We start from the raw sequence: 22,898 nt of genomic DNA, 5'->3' as shown, positions 1-22,898 counted from the left end.
TCTTTTCTCTGTAGAAAAAAATAAGTGCGATGGTATTGAAGTATTGCAAATCTGATGATTGAAGAATAACAATTCATTTGAAGATAATATATATAAGATATTTGAAATGAATAACAGGGTTATTTTTTTATTTAAGGAAAAACATAATTTTTTTAATACATACCCATTACTCTTCAAAAAGGTGTTGGAAAACAAAAAAAACCTCTTCTTTTCAAAACACTTAACAACCAAGAACAAAACAACTTCTTCTCACGTAAACTTATATTCTATTCAAACATTTCAACTAAAATTTTATATTCTCTGTAATGGCCACTGGTGTGATGGGTCTGCTTTCAACGACAGCCGAGATTGAAGTGACGAATAGCCCCTTCTGCAATGACAATCACGTCAGCCGTAAGCCGTATCGACACACAAACCAACTTCTAGGTTCCGAATTCCCCAAAAGTTACCAATTTTGTCGTCGATCAACTGCAACTTTCAATACAATTGTTTGTAAAGTTGGTTGCATACCTAGTTCCTATTGGAATAAATATTTTAGTAACGATGGTAATAACTAATCGTTACACAGTGGTCTAGCCATCTTTGTCTATGACATGCGCGGGATCGCTTAGTAAAAAGAGATAGGGAGACCACCGATCGACTGCCCTCACGACGCTTTGTCTATGTTTATTATGTCTATGATCACATCACCCCTTTGTTTAAAGTTTAATGAAAGGTGGAGGCCATGAAACTACAAGAAGAAGAAGTTTAATGAATATGAATGAAAAGACAAAAGGATATGGTGGCATTATGATCCTAATTAAAGATAGTTTTGAACACACTAGTATACGAGTGAGCAACTCTGACAGAACATCAAATATGCAGGTGATAGGTATAAACTTACCAAAATTTGACCTAAATATAATTAATATCTACAACCCTTCAGGTCAGCAAATAAAACAATCAACATGGAATAATATTAAAAAAGATTTTCGCAAACCTTATATAATCATGGGAGACTTAAATGCACATGATCAGGTATGGGGATGTGCTGGTAACAACCATAATGGGAAAATAATAATGGAATTCGTTGATGAAGAACAATTAGTTATAATGAATGATGGTACCTCCACCAGAATGGTACAACCAGGGCAGAATCCATCAGCAGTTGATCTTACCATAGTAACTCAAGATTTAGCATCTAAGTGTCATTGGTGGGTACACCCAGATAGTGGACAAAGTGACCATTTCCCAACTATATGTGAAATTATCCAAACACAATCCTCAAATGGAGGCAGCATATTAGGTACCAGAAGAAATTTCAAAAAAGCAAATTGGCCAAAATACATGGGCACTATAGAAACTAAGCTGTCTGATCGACATGACGTGGATTATAGTGAATGGCATAATATTGTCAATTCTAGTGCAGAAGATAATATCCCTTACATAACAGTTAGAGATAAAACTAAGGGGGCCCCATGGTGGGACTACGAATGCGATGAGTTAATAAAAAATAGACGAAAAGCAATCAAAACCTATGTAGATAACCAAACCGTGGAAAATTACATAAACTGTAATATAATTAAAGCTTTCGTTAAAAAACAATTACAAATTAAAAAAAAAATCTAGTTTTAGACGATTTTGTGGATCACTTACGAGGGAAACTCCAGTTAAAAAAATTTGGAACACAATTAAAAAATTTAAAACTCATTTTTCTAATAGCCATGTAACTTTTCCCAATAACGAAACCTCGATAAAAATTCTAAATAATTTAACTTCATGCAATGTAGATCCCTGGTTTAAACTTCTGAGCCCTAGCAATGAAACTGTTGAGGAAATAACCTACACTGAGTACACTAATATAATATACTCAAAAAAAGATAAGGCCACTGGTATGGATAAGGTATCTTATTCGATGTTAAAAAACATACCCACAATAGCAGAATCCCATTTGATAAAAATTTTCAATAATATATTAAAAACAAGTAAGATACCATGGCAGTGGAAACAAACACTAATATTACCTTTCCTAAAACCTACTAAATGTCCAAACAGTCCAGAAAGTTACCGACCAATCGCCTTAACGTCATGTGTAGGTAAAATTCTAGAAAACATAATTAAAAATAGAATAGAATGGTTCGTAGAGCATAATAGTATTTTGCCCAGCTATCACTGGGCTTTCGCAAAGAAAGTGGATGTAGTAATGCGCATGTAGCGCTTTCCCACATAGTACTTAATGCTTTTACTGAGAGAAAAGCGGTTTTAACGGTCTTCCTTGATCTAAAAGCTGCTTATGATAATATAGATATCTACCTTTTATATAGAAAAATGGCGGATTTAAAAATACCATATACATATAATAACCTAATTTTTGAATTCTTAAATAACAGAAATATTTATATCCGAGATAGGGAATACCAAATAATTGGACCCAACATCACTGATAAAGGGCTGGCTCAGGGATCGCCCCTGAGCCCACTACTATTCAACATATATACCAAAGCGCTACATGACATTATTCCATCTAATTTCAGGCTAATTCAATATGCAGATGATTTAACCCTCATAACTAACTTATAAGATTAACTAATATATGTCTTACTCACATAACTCAATGGTTAACAGAAAATAAACTACCCTTGTCCCATGGTAAATCCTCTGCAGTAATCTTTAACAAAAAGAAAAACATCACCAATAATATTCCGTTAAAAATAGAGGGAGAGATAATTCCTATTAGAGAATCAATTAAATATTTAGGGACAATATTCAATAATCGACTTAACTGGATTGAAAATATTAAACGTATCGAAACACAAGCTCAAAAAGGTTTGAATATAATGAGGGCAATATGTGGAACCTGGTGGGGAGCAAACCCCCATACAGTCTCATTAATTTATAAAGGAATCGTAAGACCCCATTTGGATTATTCATGTGCAATATTAAAACCCTGTAGTAAGTCCCCACTCTAAGGGCCAATTTCTCATATCGAGTTCAACTCCAGTTTAACCTGAACTTCTAGTAAACGTCAGTTTAAAGTCAAAATCGTCTTTCTCAATTCACGATCAACCGATGGCAGTTTAAACTTGAACGATCCTTGAACGGTGGAATTCGGCCGTTTAAAGATTTCAGAACTAAGTTCAGATGATTCCATGGACTACGCATGCGTTGTATTAACACGAACCGCTGTCATAATATAAATATATCCTATTTTATTATATTAAGCCCAACGATAAACGATAACATTATTTTTGTTTTTATAATATTTATTTATAATTATTAAAATGACTATTTGACCATAAATACTTAAATTTAACTTTATTCAAAAACAGCATAAAAATGGTAGTTCAAAATGGCGACAGTTTTTTACCTTTTGCCATCTATTGGCATTTCTCGAAAACTGTAGAACGAGCGCTGACATGAACGGGCAATGAGAAATGCATTTCAAACAAAACCACAGATCACGGGTGAACCTGGTTCAACTGAACCATAGATTAACGCAGGTATGAGAAATCGACCCTTAATATTAGATAAAATTCAGTTTAAAGCTTTACGAATCATCACGGGCTGTATGAGATCTACCCCCACTAATGCTTTGTTAGCAGAAAGTGGAGAAATTTCATTAGATGCAAGAAGGAAAATACTGTGCGCTAAGTTCTATCTGAAAATCCTAGCTGATCTGAAAAATCCACTGAACGAAATCCTGTCAGAGTTGGGAACCAAAGTAAATTATAAAATAGGATTTTGGAAATCACAAGAGCCACCATATTTGATTGAAATCAAAAATAATTTTGACAAATACCTCATTAATCTATATAAAGAGAATATTAAATCCTGCTTTCAGATCGAACTGAATTATCTTACGGGAACATTTCAGACAATTTTCTCAACCCACAAAAAAATGGAAATCTATACTCATCAGGAATTTCTTAATGAATTTTCAGCTTCATATGGAAATTATACATGGGTATTTACAGATGGTTCTTTAGATCCCGAGTCGAGGACAGTAGGTTTTGGGGTACACATACCTTCAATCAATTATAACTATGCATCCAGATTACATGAGCACACTCAAATACCCTAATAGCACACGACGTCCAATGGACGTCCAAAATAGGTCCATTTTTGGTCCTAACGTCCATGGACTATAAATGGACGTCCTTTGGACGTCCCATGTTGGACGTCCTTCGGAAGGAATAAATATGGACGTCCTTTGGACGTCCGACGTTGGACGTCCTTCGGACGGAATAAAAATGGACGTCCTTTGGACGTCCGACGTTGGACGTCCTTCGGAAGGAATAAATATGGACGTCCTTTGGACGTCCGACGTTGGACGTCCTTCGGACGGAATAAAAATGGACGTCCTTTGGACGTCCGACGTGGGACGTCCTTCGGAAGGAATAAATATGGACGTCCGACGTTGGACGTCCTTCGGACGGAATAAAAATGGACGTCCTTTGGACGTCCGACGTTGGACGTCCTTCGGAAGGAATAAATATGGACGTCCGACGTTGGACGTCCTTCGGAAGGAATAAATATGGACGTCCTTTGGACGTCCGACGTTGGACATTCTTCGGACGGAATAAAAATGGACGTCCGACGTTGGACGTCCTTCGGATGGAACAAATATGGACGTATATATACTGGACGAAATACGGACAATTCCCTAATAGCACACGACGTCATTTGGACGTCCAAAATAGGTCCATTTTTGGTCCTAACGTCCATGGACTATAAACGGACGTCCCATGTTGGACGTCCTTCGGAAGGAATAAATATGGACGTCCTTCGGACGGAATAAATATGGACGTCCTTTGGACGTCCGACTTTGGACGTCCATACTGGACGAAATACGGACGTTTTATGAACGCTTATATTGGACACATTATACCAATTACGAGATCAAATAGCAAAATAATTCAATAAAATATTAACTTGCGTTAACTTTACGTTAATGAAATACAGTCAAACCTGTCACTAACGGCCACTAAAATGAAAGAACTATTGGCCGATATAGAAAAGTGGTCGTTATTGCCAGTTTTTGTAGCCTAGATATACAGTACAACCTGTGTTACTGGCCACCTGTACTAACGGCCAGTTTAAAAATTCCCCAAACCAATTATATCTAGACTACAAAAACTGGCAATACCGGTCACCTTTCTATATCGGCCAATAGCTTTTTCATTTTTAGCGGCCGTTACTGACAGGTTTTACTGTAATTAGTGTGGGGAATTTTTAAACTGGCCGTTAGTACAGGTGGCCGGTGTTGGCAGGGGGCCGGTAACACAAGTTTTACTGTAGTTTAAATCGATTAGATCGAAAGATTAAATCTTAATTCAAAATTGTATATTAAATTATTACAATTATAAAACTATATAGTTTAATATCCAAAACATGTTTTGATTTCATGTAATGTAATGAAAATCTTATTTGTAAATTATTGGTTACAATGTTTAACAACAGGAAATATTCAAGAATAAATAAAATAAAAGTTTCCCCTAACAACAAAACATTCCAGGAATTCTACTATCAAAGTTCTATTCCGTGAACATCTGATTAAATTATGGCTGGAAAGTTACCACAAGATATTCTATGAAAAGAGTACAATGTCCTCCTGGAGGGGTAAAATTTTCCATACTCTAAAGAGAGGCCATTTACTATTCAATTTGCGTTCATTTTCAAATTTGCCGCGCGAGTATCTATGTAGCGTCGCGTGGTCATTGGTCATCAAGTCATCAATTATTTCATTTTCATCATAAGATAACCTAAAAATTTAGTAAAAATTTTGATTGGAAAAAAATGCATCGATAAGGGGGTGAAAAATGGAAATTAGTGGCTTTTTTTGCTATACTCAACTGTACTGTTTAGTATGCTAGTTTTGGCTATGGCTGGATCTCTTAAACAATTATGTAAGTATTATAAAATCCGTTTTCAATTTTCTTTATGAAACGAATCATTTATGCATGTATTACCTGTAAATATTTTGATTTTTAATTGTAAAGAATAGAAAAATTACCGTTCATTTTAATTTTTTTTAGAATCAGCTGAAAGTGGTCTACAAAAAACCAGATATAACCAAAATAAAGATATAAAAAGTGTATTGGCTAATTGGAAGAAACAACATTGTCCATGCATAATAAGTTATTACTTTATAAACAAATATTAATACCTAGGAATGGAACCTGGATATAATCATCAAGAAGATAGCAGGAATCCCGACAAACAACTTAAATAAGTACAAGAATATTGAGGAAATCCTCCTCGATACTACTGGGCAAACTAGAAGATTGAAGAGGACAAAGCCTTTTGAACTAGTTTGAGTGATAGGTGATAGTGAAAAGCAGAGCATAGTGCGTGATGTGGCTGTGTATGTTAGAATAGTGCATGATCTTGTTAGATTAGATAAGAGACGCTATCGGGTAAGCTCTTCATTTTAAGAAACATTAGTAATTTAGGTTAAATTAAAATTGCTCATTGGTCAGTTATGACCAGATTGCTTTTTTTATGTTTGGCAAAAAGGGCGTAAGTCAGAATTGCACATTGCTAATGTTTTGATGATTTCTGGACCAGCAAAAAACTGTTGTAGACGTAAACTGTATGTACCAATAAAAAGAGCCGATTTTTCTGGTCCAGAAATCATCAAAACATTATCGATGTGCATTTCTGACTTAAGCCCTTTTTCCCAAACATCAGAGAATTGTAATGTACAAATTCTCCTATCTGATTTTTCATGAATTTTGTAGGAGACGAAAAACCATTTTTAGGATCATCTCCTGCTTTCACATGTAAATTTTGACATGTCTTGTAGTAAATAGATAGTTGAATTTACTACAAAACATGTCAAAAAATATATGAAAACAGGAGGTAACCATAAAAAAGTTTTTAGTCTCTCTTACAAAACTCATGAAAAAACAAATCGGAGGTATGTCACATCAGTGACTATATCCAGGGAATGTCTAAAAAATATACTTTGATGTCCCAAGAACCAAATATAACCTTTATATATATACAGGGTGTAACAAAAATACAGGTCATAAATTTAATCACATATCCTGGGACCAAAAATAGTTTGATTGGACCTAACTTACCTTAGTACAAATGTGCACAAAAGAAAAGTTACAGCCCTTTGAAGTTATATATTAATAGCACCAAGGGCCTTAGAGGCCCATGGCTTGAAAAGTTTGTTTTTTCTTCATTTTCACGTTTCTTTATGTAGGGGAGCCTGGGTACGGTTGTAACAGGGTACGGTTGTAACAACTCGAATATTATCGAAACTGTGTATGGTAGGCGAGGGGCACAAGGGAAGGAATACGCAGACAACGTGTCCCGACACGATTGTCAGTGCTGCATCACCTTTCGCGCGGTAATTACACTTACAGTGAGACCTATTGTGTTTTGTCAACGAAAAGTAAGTATTTTTGAGGAATTTCTTTCTATTATAACTTAAATATTAATATTGTCACGTATTTCAAAATATGCTTATATAATCGTCGCAGTTTAGAGATTATAATAAGCATATATGTTTTTGTATAGGTTATGCTACTTCGTGCTTGCGACAGTATTATTATCAAAATGGGGGGGTGGGGACGGTTGTAACGATTTTCATGGGGACGGTTGTAACAGTAATTTTAATTGTAAACCGGCGTTACTACAGTACATAAGCCTGACAGGGTTGTTGCAAGACGTGGCACAAGGCAGGTGGGCGCAATTACTTCTGCTGAACGAGGCTCTTTGGTCACACTAGCATTTACAGCTAACGCATTAGGCAACGCCATTCCACCTATGTTCGTGTTTCCTCGAATTAGATATCAAGAGCATTTCATTAGAGACGGACCAGTGGGATCAATCGGTGCCGGTAATCCATCAGGGTGGATGCAAGAAAAGTCATTCATTATATTTCTTAAACATTTTCAAAAACATACGAATGCCTCTTTGTCGCATAAGATATTATTAGTGCTAGACAATCATTCGCCCCATATACATATCAACTCCTTAGATTTTTGCAAAGATAATGGGATAGTATTACTGTCATTTCCGCCCCACTGCTCTCACAAGCTACAGCCCTTAGATAGATCCGTTTATGGGCCTTTCAAAAAAGCCATTAATACTGCCTGTGATACCTGGATGCGAAATCACCCAGGAAAAGTCATGACTATTTACGACATACCGGGTATTGTAACTATCGCAATGCCACTTGTTTTCACTCAGGTGAATATCCAGGCCGGATTTCGAAAGAGAGGGATCTTCCCATTCAACCGCGATTTGTTTCAAGTAATTGATTCTGCGCCATCGTTCGCGACAGACAGGCCTAATCCAAATGCTACTGAAGAGGTGGGCATTTCTAATCAACATAGCATTAGACTTGCACCTGATGACGAATCACTATCACCTTCGTTACTGAAGGAGGATTCACCTTCATCCAGCGCAGTAAGCCCCACTGAGCCCGAAACTAGAGCTTCAACTAAAGAATTTACTAACAGTGATCCTAAAAAGGAAACATCCATTGACCATCAAATGCTCACACTAATTGAAATATCCGAGCTCGAAGCAACAATAACACCGCCTAGGCAAACATCTCTAGAACCTAGCCAAGAATGGCAAGCTGGTACAGTGAATCTGGAATCAGACATCTCTCCTCGTGATGCTGTTTTGTGTCAGCCATCAGAACCGTCTACAAGCAAGCAGTCTGTCTTCTCGCCTGAGACTTTACGGCCTTACCCTAAAGCTCCACCTAGAAAACTAGGAAACAGAGGTCGAAAAACCAAAAAGTCTGCTATCTACACAGATACTCCAGAAAAGGAAGCTGCTAGAAAGGAGTATGAAGAGCGACAAAAACGGTTGAAAAATAGACGAACAAAGAAAAAAGTACTCGAATCATCTACTGGAAAGGTAATCAAAAACAAAGGGAAAGGAAAAGCGAAGAAAATGAAGATTAATACACCATCAGAAGAAGAATATTATTGTCTTATTTGCTTAGAGATCTATTCAGTGAGTCGATCTGGAGACAGTTGGATTCAGTGCCAAGGTAGCTGCAAACAATGGTCTCACGTGGCCTGTATACTGATGGAAGTAGATATTATATATGCCACAACTGTGATGAGTCTGATTAAAATAATTTGTTTAAACTCAGATTCTGTTTGATATTTTTTATTAATAAATTTGATTTTGATCTTGTTTGGTATTTTTGATTAATAAATATGATTAAAAATAATAAAACTGATTTTATATGTGTGATTTATGTATTATTTTTGATTGTTACAACTGTCCCCTATTCGTGTTACAACCGCCCCTGGTATGGGGTCGGTTGTAACAATCGCACACACTTATTTAAATGACATATTCCCTCCGTACTATTTTACTTGAGCTATAGGTTTTGACATTAATTTAAAGACAAATGAATATTACTTCACATCAAAGACTTTGATCGTTGCTTACAGCTATAATAGCTGTGCTATGAAGCACTAAAGAAAAATTGTTACAACCGTACCCAGTCTACCCTACTGAGATCTTCTCTGGCTTGATATGTGATTTTTCTCCATTCCTTCCTCTTATTCATTTTTCTTTTCTGACCCTGTAACACCATTCTTTCCAAATCTTTTTCGACCTCTTGCTTCCATCTATTTTCCGGTCTTCCTCTTCTCTTTCTTGAAGCTATAGTGTAGTTTAGTACCCTTTTCGGAGTCCTCGTTTTTGGCATCCTTTCAATGTGACCTCGTGATCTAAGTCTCTGTGCCTTTATCACTCATTTGAAGTTACAAAATGAAAAGTGATTTTTTCCAATGTATCGAAAACAATGTGCTTTTGTGCACGTTTCAATTTAATTATTATTGTAGTACCTACCATTTAAACAACGTTTTAAAAACTTTTTTGCCTCTTATTGCTTTTTCGAAAAGTCAATTTTTATCGAAATATTGTGAATATTTGTCAAATCCACCACATATTTGTATATGGTTAAGTACGATTATGGAGACTTGGTAATAATATGCAAACTTATTTATGCTTTACATTTTTAGGTATATTTTGAACCATATTAAAAAAGAAGCCAGACTCGATAAAACGTGCCTTATCGAAAAAATACAAAGAGGCAAAAAAGTTTTGAAAACACTCTGTTTAACTAATGGTACCTCAGTAATAGTTTAATTGGAACATACAACATTTGGGGGGTTTAAAGGAACAAAACCCCCATAAAATTTTTACGTGGACATATTAAAAAAGAAGTCGCAACTCGATAAAAACTGCCTTATCTGAAAAATACTAAGAAACAAAAATATTGAATTTAACTAATGGTACCACAATAATAAAATTGAATTGGAACATACACAAAAGTTTGGGAGGATTTAAGGGATCAAAACCCCCATAAAATTTTTATGGGGTGCACAAATTTCACCATAATTTTTCTTTAAGATATTCCTGCCATAATAATGCCACATGTCACATGTCCATTTTCAATAAAAAATCGCTAATAGTTTTCGATATAATCGAAAAAATCCATTTTTATTTTGTAATTTCAAAGGGCTGTAACTTTTTATGTGCATATTTGTACAAGGTAAGTTAGGTTCATTTGAACTATTTTTGGTCCCAGAATAATGTGATTTAATTTATGACCTGTATTTTTGTTACACCCTGTATATACAGCCCATTACGCACCACCTTAAAAATTGGGCATTTTTGATGTCTCGAATTTCCTAAACCTGTTGTTGCATCTAGGTGATTTTTTTTATAATATTCTAGCCTAGGCCCTAGAATATGTTACCTCCTTATGCTTGTCATGCACAGGGAGCTATACTGTAATATATATTATATCACATTACTATAGAGAGCGATATGATATAATATACATATATTACAGCATGACAAGCTTAAGGAGGTAACCTATAGCCTAGGCTATAATATTATAAAAACATCACTTAGATGGGACAACAGGTTTAGGAAATACGAGACATCAAATATACCCCATATTTAAGGTGGTGCGTTAATTTCTTGGAGAAGTGTATTGTAATTTAATGTAAATACTGTAATATCCAATAATTGTAATTTGATATAAGATGAAATATAAGTTCCTTAAAAAATATATTTTTTATTTCCCACAATACATTCTCCACAGGTCTAAATATCGTCGCTAGACGTCCACCGAATGACCTTCCAGGACGTTAGATGGATGTTCAGCAGCAAGACATTGGACCAAACTGGGACATCCTATGAATGCCCAAATGACGTCCACCGAACGTCCCCTCCGACGTTAGGTGGACCTCCATTGGACGTTTAACAACTTGGCCTTTGGACCAAAATTGGACGTCCTGTTAAGGTCCAATTCACGTCCCCTAGGACGTCCGATTAAGGTCCAATTCACGTCCCCTAGGACGTCCGATTAAGGTCCAATTTACGTCCGATTAAGGTACAATTTACGTCCGCTTAAGGTCCCATTTACGTCCGATTAAAGTCCAATTTACGTCCGATTAAGGTCCAATTTACGTCCGATTAAGGTCTAATTTACGTCCGATTAAGGTCCAATTTACGTCCGATTAAGGTCAAATTTACGTCCTATTAAGGTCCAATTTATGTCCGATTAAGGTCCAATTTAGGTCCGATTAAGGTCCAATTTACGTCCGATTAAGGTCCAATTTACGTCCCCTAGGACGTCCGATTAAGGTCCAATTTATGTCCGATTAAGGTCCAATTTACGTCCGATTAAGGTCCAATTTACGTCCCCTAGGACGTCCGATTAAGGTCCAATTTGCGTCCGATTAAGTTCCAATATACGTCCCCTCGGACCTTAGATGGACGTCCAATGGACGTTCGGTAGCGCGACATTTGGACCAAAATAGGACGTATAAAGGACGTTCCTCGGACGAAAACGGACGTCCAAAGGACGTCCCTAAAGTCCGTGAAGGACGTCCAATGGACGTCCATTGGACGTCCTTGTGCTATTAGGGTATGCACTGCAGAAATTATTGCAATTAACAAGGCAGTATCTGTTTGTATTGAAAAAAATATTAAAGAAGCAATAATTTTTTCAGATGCTAAAAGTGCTATCCAAAAATTACATAACACCACCTGGGGGACAAACAACCATATTGTAAACCTAACTAAAAGACTTATTATTGAGTCAATGGAAGCAGGATTTAATATAATCTTAGCTTGGATTCCAGGCCATACTGGAGTAAAGGGGAATACAGAGGCTGATAAATTGGCAAATATAGGCAAGACTTTAAATGTTCCTGCAGACATTAAAATAGATAAATTTGACTTTTTGCCTTTTATTAAACAAAAAATTGTAAACGAGTTTAAAGTTGAATGGACAAAGCAGTTTAAAACTAAAGGGAAATGGTATCAACAATGCCAAAGTGATTTTTCTATAAACCCTTGGTTCCACAAATTCACATTTGTGGATCGAAGGCACTTGACATCTATTATTAGAATGCGAACGGGCCATTGTCACACACCAGACCATTACGAAGCGTTAAATACCGCTATGAATTCCAAGATTTCATTGGTTAGAACTACCCACGTGATATCTGTGTTCGTATTGGTCAAATGATTAAGAATGACAGAGCGGGATATTTAAATACCAATATTGTATGCAAAGTGTCGTTTCAAGAAAACAAGTCAGCTGACTGAGGATGATGGATAAATATTAATTTCTTGTTTATCTTTGACAATTTTTATGATAGAAATAAAAGTGTGGTAGAAAATCAATATGTATATTGAAAAACGGTATTGATTAAAAAACACTATTTATTCGTTTCTACTAGTCTTCTTTCTAGACTCTACCTAGTCTCATAAAATATTTCTTTTTATCTCATAAAAAATATAAACAATTATTGTATAGTTATAATATTCTTTTAATTTATTTCAGTTGTTCAATACAAACACGGCAGTACTAGAATATATCTTATAAATTAAATTATAAATGCATGAAAATTAAAAAGAGATAATTTACATAAAAGTTAATATAGGTACTGGATATGGGGAAAAGTAATTTAGGGGAAATTATATGTTATATTATATAATAATTATGATTTTCTTCGGCATTTTGTGAAGTATAGGGCATGTTGTGTCTAGTGTCCTTTTAAAAAGTCTGAAATTTCATTTACATTTGGATTTTTAAACGTATCACTTATTAATATGTTGCTACGATTTTTGTTCCTTTGTGGAGAAAAACCGTTTCTGTGGTTCAATGTTTTTACATATTGAAACCTTTAAAACACTTCAATTTTTTTATGCAAATTTTTATTAAATTTTTTGTTGCATGTGTATATTTGACAAAACAATCTAAACATTGCTGTCACTTAAATTATCTAAATCGGGTGTATGTATTTACAAGCATCGTCAAATCTTCATGATCTTTTTTATTGCAAATTAAATTGATGTTACTTAAATCCTTAAAGTCGTGGTTTCACTATCAAATAATTTGATCAAACAGTTTGAGCAAACTCAGGAAGTGCCGTCACAACTGCAGTTTGTTCAAATTATAAAAATCTAGTCGTCACACTATCAGTTTGATCAAAGTTTGTATTGAGAGTTGTGGTAGTAGGTACATATATCAAAACCCACAAGCATTCCAACACTTTAGCGAATAATAAGCCCCAAACTCTCTATTGTAGAAGGGAGTTAGTAACAAACCAAAAAGAAATCAAGTCCTGATTAGGAAAAATCTAGAAAACAAACAAGAGTAACTATTGGCTACAAAAGCTGCTGTACAAAAATCAGTGTGCATGCTGAAGAAAGCAACGCAGGGAATGATAACGAAACAATTTTAACATGTAGCTAGGCCATGACTGATAAACATATACAGGGGCTCACAGCTTAAATGATGCAGTCACTACTCAATAAAGCTAGCTTGTGTCAGTCGCTCAATATTTATTAGAAAAAACTTACATACTGAAGGTAGGTAAGTTAGTATGAGTCTTCTAAAATAGCATAAGCTATGTTTTGGGTTTCAAATATGCAATAATTAACACCCTCAGCGCCAGTGTATCCTTTTAGATATACACTGTCCTCAACACTGTGTACTAAAAAAGATACACATGGCTCGTTGTGTTCGATCTATTGTGTCACCTAAAAGGACACACTTTCCTAAGTTTTTATATGTAGAGAATAATGCTATGGCCTGAGCCAATTTCCTGGTATAACTGGGTTTGGCCTTATGCCATAAAAAGATAGATTGTATGTAACTAGAAATTCGTATGAAAAATGTTGCCATGTATGGGCCAAAACAACTTGCTCCAACTCATTATGCAGGGAAAGATTCAAGGAAAAAGAAGCATAGGGAGATGCAGAATATCTTGGCTGCGCAACTTGAGAGAATGGTACGGATGAACATCAAATGAACTTTTCAGAGCAGTCGTCTGCAAAGTCCTAATAGCTAAGATGTATTGTCAGAGAAATAGCAAATAATCCCAAAAAAGTGCACCAAAATTGAGAGATGAGGTGGAAACACAGTTTGGAAAAATAGGTAACCCTAAAACAATTAAACGGATATTACAAAAGAATAATCTACCTACATAGCTGAACTGCAAGAAATAAATCTTTTATCAGCCAAAGAAATAAGCAACAAGGAGTTTTGTTTTCTTTATTAATATTCTCCTTTAAAAGTTTACATCATTTTAGCTGATATCAAAATCGTACACAAAATAATTAAAGAACTATTGTTGGTTCTAGTTTACTGAATGGGTAGACGGATTACGGATATGAAATTTATACCAATGAATTCTGTTTCACTTACTGATAATTGTACAATAATTTTTTATTGGGGGCGGGCGTTACTTTTCATGTAATTGCAATTTAAAATATGTCTTATTTTTAAAAATCGCCGCCATTTTCCGCCATTATATACCATGAAACAACAAGAAACGACAGGAATGACAACCGTTTTATAAACGCAAGAAGGAGAATCCTAACAGTGTTGCCATAGTTATATAAAATATGTTTTCTTATGAAAATTACAATTTTTCAATTCTTAAATATGTCATTTTACTTATTCTGACGCATTTTTAACACAAAATGACTGCTTTATTACAAGGGTCAGGTTAGTTCTGGTTAGGTTTCGTTACGTTAGGTTAGATTACATCAAGTTTATTAATATTATAGTGATTTATGATTATATTTTAATAAATAAATTCTGTGGGATTCCCAGAATACACTTTCAAGGTTGGAATGAAATTTTGTGTATTTCATGGTTATGTACTGTCACTGATTTCGGGAAACCATGTTGCCATGTGAATGACAAAAGATAATTTCACATGAAAACATCGATTTTTGTCCATTTAAGCGTACCATTGATTTGGAATATTTATGCAAACCTCTAAATTTGGCAACTGTTTTTGAAAAATTGGTAGATGCATGCATTGACGCATTTTTTAAACAGTTTATTGTTAGTTTTTAGTTTGTTAGGTCGGTTGTTTGTGCTGCGCCCTGGATTTGGGCGTTGTCTGTTGCATCATATACAAATTTGTGAAAGTGAAGTTAGTTTATCGGGTGGGTTGTGATTGCGCTCAGCGGTCAAATACCTCCTGCGGTTCTCTCAATATAATACCCGTAAGTTAGGTTTGGACCGAAGGGTTAGGCCTTCCTCCTTTCAGACCGCCTGCGCCCAATTGCAATCTGCCCAGTTTATCATTAAATAAAGGTGAAGTGAGACTAAATGGTGTGTAGGTGTTACGAAAGTAAATTTAAGTACAATTAAGGTGTGGCTTTAATACCTATATTCACAAAGAAAAGGCCTCTTTCGAAGCTAGTAAACTGCAGGCAGAGGAAATAAATATGTTGGTGGCAACTTTTATTACATTTAAAGCCACGAATTTGGCTTTGGACTCTCAAATTGCATCGATCTATAGCTGTTTTGTAAGTAATTTTTATTAAATTTTTAAATCTTTAAAAGGTTAAAACTGGCAACACTGTCAAATTTGACCTCTCGGCGCCTGTCCGCCATATTGTTTTGAAATATGACAAAAAAAATATTATTTTAACCAATATTACGTATTTTTTCATAATTTGATTGTAAAAATCAGTTATATGTATTATGTTTCAATTACTTATATTTTATTAAGACATTCTATATACTTTTGTATCCTTTTCACGTAAATTTTTTTTGGCTACTATTACATTTTTTGATTTTTTTCAAATATTTCTTGATTTTTGGGCACTTTTACCAGTTTCCCCCAAAGAAAACAGTAAAATGTCTGCTTTTTTCCACTTTTCAGGCTAAGTCCATAAAAAAATTGGCATTTTCAAGGTCTACCCTTAGAGTAAATTTTTACCCTATTGTTATTTAAGTATGGTATATTTGAAACCCAAAACATAGCTTAGCTATTTTAGAGGACTTATAGTTAGTAACTTACTGTCAGTATGTAATTTTTTTTTCTTATATTGGGTCACTGACACAAGCTAGTTTTATTGAGTAACGACTGTATCATTTGAGACTTGAAGCTGTGAGTCACTGTAGGTGCAGTACAATAATTTTGCTTATACAAATTATCAGTAATAATATTTATTTACATCAAAATAAAAATTCCATCACATAAGGATGTCTAAGGGCCGGTTGTTCGAACGCTAATCAACAATGATCATTATTAAATATTTAATTACTGTCACCAAAACTGTCAATGTCAACTTTGTTTGGGTTGCTGAAAACATAATTAATTACAATTATGAGATTTATTATTAATTATGCTAATATTCATTGTTATATTAATTGATTATAGTCTCAGAATTGTAATTAATTATGTTTTAACAATTGACATTGACAGTAATTAATTATTTGATAATGATCATTGTTGATTAGCGTTCGAACAACCGGCCCTTAGTCTAACAGCTGATTGTCATTATTTGTCTTTATTGCTTAATTCTCTGACCAATACGAACACAGATATCACGTGGGTAGTTCTAACCAATAAAATCGTGGAATTCATAGCGGTATTTAACGGCTCGTAGACCATTTGTTTAAAATTAATTGTAGTGATACTCCTTTTTGTGAATGTGGACAGATGGGAAGTATAACTCATATGTTACTTGAATGCCCAATTAACAAAACAAATCAATTTGACCTGTATCAGGAACTAGTTAATATAGGAAGTCCAACCCCCATTTCAATACAAAATCTCTTACATAATATTAATGACCAAACCTTAAGAAAGATCAATCAATTTTTAACAATATTTCAAATTAAAATATAAAATAAAAATAGTTATTTGAAAATCATATCACAATGAATTTAAAGAAGGGAATATGGAAAAATCCAGACCCTTTGAAAAGAGGATTCCCTTCCAGTTAGTCTAAATACGAGGACTGGCCAAGTACCTAAGAGGTGGAGGCCATGAAACTACAAGAAGAAGAAAAGACAACTCTGGTAAAGAAGAAGAAGATTGACATAACCTAACATTAACCTCATTGTTGTTTTGTTATTAGTTAGTTATTTTATTTAATGAAAATATGACAACAGTTAAAGAGAAAAGTATAAAAAAAGAGAAAAAGAAGGTTAAAGTTTTCAATAAATCTAAGAAAAAGCAAGAGCCAGAGTCTGTAATTATAAAGAAACTTACAGATCAATATGAAACGGTTAGTAATACATTATAGTAAGTAGTAGTCTTAACATGCTTGAAATATTTTTCTTTTAAATTTTAATTAATGGAACTACTGTAATTATATGTATCAAATAACAGAGTTTTATTGAGGAGAAAGCAATTTTTTTGTTATTGGAAATTTAATGATATTTTCAGAGCTCGTACATCCCCTGCCCTTTAGCGTTCATAACCTGTGTCCTGAAGAGGCTGAAGGGTTGGTCCTCAAATTGCTTCTTTAGTCCTTATTGAATAAAACTCTATTTCAGTTAAGATACAGTATAATATTCACATTTAAACAATCAGTGACTAAACCACAACTTGTTTACAATAGTATCACAGAGCTATACCAATCTATTAAGACACGTTAGCATCTATCTAACAACAAAATACTGAATGCCTTACACTTTATTGTGGTCAATGTTTTATACACAAAATCATATTACAACAGCACATTCAATATTCCTGGTCTTTCTTTCTCTTTCTTTCTTTCTCCCCTTCCTTGTACCCTATCAGGGTGTCGGATTTGGGATTGCTATTTTAATTTACATTCACCCATCTCTTCCATTCTTTTCTGTTTTCCGCCATTATTTTTAATTCCTCGAGTGATTTTCCTTTAACTTTTCCTGCCTCTACTATTTGCTGTATCCATTTTTTTCTTGGTCTGCCTCTTTTTCTCTTTGCAATGTTACTTGCTTCGTGGATTCTTCTCGTAATTCTGTTGGGTTGCATCCTCATCAAATGCCCATACCAATTCATTTGTCTCTTTTTTAATTTATTCATTATTGGTTCTTGGTTGGCCATTCTCCTAATAGTCTCGTTGCTTAATCTATCCCATTTTGTCTTTCCAACTATCCTTCTTAAATGTCTTATCTCCATTGCATTTATTCTGCTCTTATGTTTTTCCAGAATTGTCCAGTTTTCACTTGCGTAGAGCACAGTCGGTATCACTATTGTGTTATATATGTTTATTTTTGTCTCTCTTGCAAGTTCTCTTTTCCCCAGTATTGGGGCTAAGGCATAGTATAACTTGTTTGATTTCTTTGCTCTATTTGTTATTTCCCAGTCTATTTTTCCGTCGTTAGTAATGATACTTCCCAGGTATTCGTAAGTTGTCACTATTTCCAGTTCTGAGTTTTTGCATTTTATCTTTATTTCATTATCTTCTTTGCCGTTGATTATCATTATCTTACTTTTTTCCTCGTTTATTTCCATTTTTAGCTCTTCTATTTCCTCTACCCATATATCCATTAGTTTCTGCATTTTGTTCTCGGAATCTGCTATTAGTACTATGTCGTCCGCATACATTAAGGACTCTATTGTTACCGGTTGTAATCTATGGTATCCTATTATTGTCTGTAGTTGGTTGGTTCTTGCTCTAGTTTTTCTTATTAATTCATTACGATTATGAATAGCAAAGGGCTGAGACTATCTCCTTGTTTAATACCTTTATTCCAGTTAAATTCTTCTGATCGTTCCCCTGCTATTTGTACTCTTCCTTTTACCTCTTTGTAAGTACTTTCTATAATTTTTATCAATTTGTTTGGTACATTTATTTTCCTCAAGCATTCCCCTATAATTTGTCTTTCTATCGTGTCAAATGCTGCTCTTAGGTCTATGAATGCTAATACCAGTTTCCCCCCATGTCTAAGCATCTTTCGATTAGGTTCCTGATGGTAAATATGTTGTCATTTGTTTGTCTTCCTGGTCTAAAGGCCGCTTGTTCATCTCCCAATTTCATTTCTACTTCTTGCCTTAGTCTTTTCTCTATTATTTTTGTATACACTTTAAAGCATACTGATGACAGACATATAGCTCTGTAGTTTTCGCAGTTTATATGTTCTCCTTTTTTGTATATTGGTACAATTATGTTATTCTGCCAGTCTCTAGGGATTGCTTGTTTTTCCCATGCCTCTTTATATATTGTCCATAGCCAGTTTATTCCCTCTTCTCCCATGTATTTTACCATTTCCGGTTCAATTTTATCATCTCCTCCTGCCTTGTCTATTTTTATGTTTGATATTCCTTCTATTGGGACCGTGCAAGTTCGGCAAAGCGACCCCTATTTCTACGCTCTGTACTTTTATTCGCACTTTTAATTATATTGGCCAATTATATTAGTCCTGGTTATTGGATAATTGTCAAGGCCATAGTCCAAAAAAATAATAAGAAGAAAAAATAAGATGCAGGTTATGCTATGCAAACGTAAACAATTGTATGTAGTAAATAAAATTAGTTATTAAAATGCAGTGCTGCAAGCAAAATACAATTAATTAAATTTACTTTTATATAATAATTGCATATAATAATATCATATCAATAATATCATATCAATATTGTGGAGCAATATATAACTTTTCTGCTTCAATGACAGAAGGTATGAAATATACGTCAACTTGACAATTTCAATTGACAATATGAATTATTTAAGATAGTTGCAATATTTCTCCGCGACTCGCGCACGGTTGTTTCTTGTTTCCCTTCCAAGTACTTGCACACCGCGAATTACTTCTTCTCTACTTATTTGGTCTATCCTGTGTTTTCTTGGCCTTCATTTATTACATTGTCAACCTGTGTTACTTCGGTATCAAATTTTTCCTCATAATATTCTTTCCATACCCTAGCTATTTGTTCCGGGTTTATTTGAATTTGCATTGAATCTCTTACTGCATTTATCTCCTTTTGTTTTCCCCCATTCATGTGTCGTATTGTCGTCCAAAAGTTTCTATTGTTTGTTATATATCCTTCTTGTAGTTTTTCTCCAAATTCTTTCCATGATTTTGCTTTTGCTTGTGTGACTGTCTTTTTTACCAATCGCCTCTGCTTGTAATATTCTTCTTTATCTTCTTCTAACCCTGTTTCGATGTATTTTTTCCATGCCATTTTCTTCTTTTTTATTTCTGTTTTCACTTCTTTATTCCACCATCTTGTCCTTTTCAATTGATTGTTACATTTTTTGATTCCACATACTTCAGCTGCTGTTTTCTTTAATACTTCCCTGTAAGTTTTCCATCTTTCTTCCATTGTCCATGTTTCTTTTTGGTACTCTATCTGCCTCAATCTTTTATTGGTTTCCTTCTTGTAAAGTTCTCACACACGTTCTATCTTTAATTTGTTTACTTTTACTTTCTTGTACTCTTTTCTTTCCACCTCCTCTATTTTTTCATCCTTCAGTTTTGCAGTGACAAGCCTGTTGTGTGGACAGCTCCGGCTCTTTTTCCGTTAAGATATTTTGTATTTTTTGTTCCAAATTTCTCGTATATACTATATTAGGCCTTGGGCCCGCATATAAAATTATTATTTATGACCACACCGTTGAAACTTTTTGTACTTGTTATTTGGATGGAGTCGGACAAATTTTGAGCTTGGCGCATTATGGTAGTGGGGCGTTTGTCTGTCAAGCGGTGACGAAGTTGTCAATTTTATGCAAGAAAAAAATTTATTACCACATTGGTCATTCTATTTTAATCAATGGATTTTATCATATAAACAACGAAAACAATTTTGTCGGACAAAAATATTGGGGCATATGACGCGTCGGACACGCTAAATATGTCAAATTTATGAAAATAATAAATTTATTACCACATCGATAATTTTAACGGTATCTATCATAAAACCTTTTTACAATAATGTGGTAACCTTGTCGGACAATTTTCACGGGGCATATGCGCAGTCGGACGCGCCGAAGATGTCAATTTCCTGAAATTTTTTTATTTACAACCATTTTTCCGACAACATTAGTAGGTTATAAGTAATTATATTCTTAATCAAAAAATCAAAGCGTCGGACAAAAATATTGGGGCAACTCGACAGTCGGACAAAAAATTTAATTTTTATTAGTAAAGTATACTTTCAAATTATGCTGGGTTCGTGCATCCCTTATCTTTACAACCATTTTTCCGACAAAAGTAGTAGGTTACAAGTAATTATATTCTTAAACAAAAAATGTAATTGTCTGACAAAAATGTTGGGGCAAACGAACAGAAAACTTAATTCTTTTAGGCTATCGACGAGGAGGTATTATCAAAAAAAAAATTTAAAACAGTGTTTCTCGGTTACTTTTGAATCGATTTAGCTGAAAATTGGTACACACACTAAGTAAAGCATTTAAAAGGGTATGACGCAGATCGGAACCCAAAATTTTCTTAAAAAATTTTCCGACAAGAGGGAAAATTTTAGAAAAATTGTGATCTGATAATTTGTGTACATACTCCTTGAACAACGACAAACATCGTTCTATATTTTTTTTTCTCGAATTAAAAAAAAATTTTCAGCACATGTATCAGGTTATAAATAGTTATATTTCAAATCAAAAAATCTAAGTGCCCGACATAAATAGTGGGGCACATCCAAAGTCGGACAAAAAATTTAATTTTTATTAATAAACTATACTTTGAAACTATTCTGGGTTCGTGCATCCCTTATCTTTACAACCATTTTTCCGACAAAAGTAGTAGGATACAAGTAATTATACTCTTAAACAAAAAATGTAATTGTCTGACAAAAATGTTGGGGCAAACGAACAGGAAACTTAATTCTTTTAGGCTATGGACGAGGAGGTATTATCCAAAAATATTTTAAAACAGATTTTTTCGGTTATTTTTGAATCGATTTAGCTGAAAATTGGTACACACACTAAGTAAAACATTTAAAAGGGTATGACGTAGAGCTGTACCCAAAATTTTCCCAAAAAAATTTCGGACAAGAGGGAAAATTTTAGAAAAATTGTGATCTGATATTTGCGTACATACTCCTTGAACAACGACAAACATCGTTCTGTAGTTTTTTATTTCCAATTAAAAAAAATTTCCGACACAAGTATCAGGTTATAAGTAGTTATATTCTATATCAAAAAATCTAAGTGTCCGACAAAAATATTGGGTCAAATCCAAAGTCGGACAAAAAATTTAATTTTTATTAATAAACTGTCTTTTAAACCTTACTGGGTTCGTGCAACCCTTACCTTTAAAACCATTTTTCCGACAACATTAGTAGGTTATAAGTAATTATATTCTTAATCAAAAAATCAAAGTGTCGGACAAAAATATTGGGGCAACTCGACAGTCGGACAAAAAATTTATTTTTATTAGTAAAGTATACTTTCAAATTATGCTGGCTTCGTGCATCCCTTATCTTTACAACCATTTTTCCGACAAAAGTAGCAGGTTACAAGTAATTATATTCTTAAACAAAAAATATAATTGTCTGACAAAAATGTTGGGGCAAACGAACAGAAAACTTAATTCTTTTAGGCTATCGACGAGGAGGTATTATCAAAAAAAAATTTTAAAACAGTGTTTCTCGGTTACTTTTGAATCGATTTAGCTGAAAATTGGTACACACACTAAGTAAAGCATTTAA

The 22,898-nt window shown here is 34.2% G+C and overlaps 2 protein-coding genes and 1 long non-coding RNA gene across 3 annotated transcripts in view; all 3 read left to right on the top strand.

Annotated features, from left to right (window-relative positions):
* The first annotated feature begins 5,736 nt into the window (after nt 1-5,736).
* LOC126885437 (uncharacterized) lies at nt 5,737-9,117 on the top strand. The gene is made up of 2 exons (XM_050652007.1): nt 5,737-5,885; nt 6,015-9,117. The coding sequence occupies exon 2, from the start codon at nt 7,759-7,761 to the stop codon at nt 9,115-9,117; it is 1,359 nt and encodes a 452-aa protein (XP_050507964.1). The 5' UTR covers nt 5,737-5,885; nt 6,015-7,758.
* Nucleotides 9,118-14,125: 5,008 nt separating this feature from the next.
* On the top strand, nt 14,126-15,820 carry LOC126884291 (uncharacterized). The gene is made up of 2 exons (XR_007697942.1): nt 14,126-15,453; nt 15,523-15,820. It is a non-coding gene; the product is annotated as an uncharacterized LOC126884291 (long non-coding RNA).
* Nucleotides 15,821-17,342: 1,522 nt separating this feature from the next.
* LOC126884289 (probable ATP-dependent RNA helicase DDX10) overlaps nt 17,343-22,898 on the top strand; it is a 61,001-nt gene continuing 55,445 nt past the window's right edge. The window contains exon 1 of the mRNA XM_050650224.1: nt 17,343-17,532. Coding sequence (XP_050506181.1) covers nt 17,407-17,532 — 126 coding nt within the window. The 5' untranslated portion in view covers nt 17,343-17,406. The remainder of the gene's footprint in view (nt 17,533-22,898) is intronic.

This window comes from Diabrotica virgifera, chromosome 5 (genome assembly GCF_917563875.1).
Source record: "Diabrotica virgifera virgifera chromosome 5, PGI_DIABVI_V3a".
In the NCBI taxonomy this organism is placed as follows: Eukaryota; Metazoa; Arthropoda; class Insecta; order Coleoptera; family Chrysomelidae; genus Diabrotica; species Diabrotica virgifera.
Note: the sequence above shows the minus strand (reverse complement) of the source record. Positions and strands in the feature narration are given on the sequence as shown.

Bases quoted from the DNA above. Each gene is read 5' to 3' on its own strand.
- LOC126885437 (XM_050652007.1), top strand. From the start codon at position 7,759: ATGTTCGTGTTTCCTCGAATTAGATATCAAGAGCATTTCATTAGAGAC.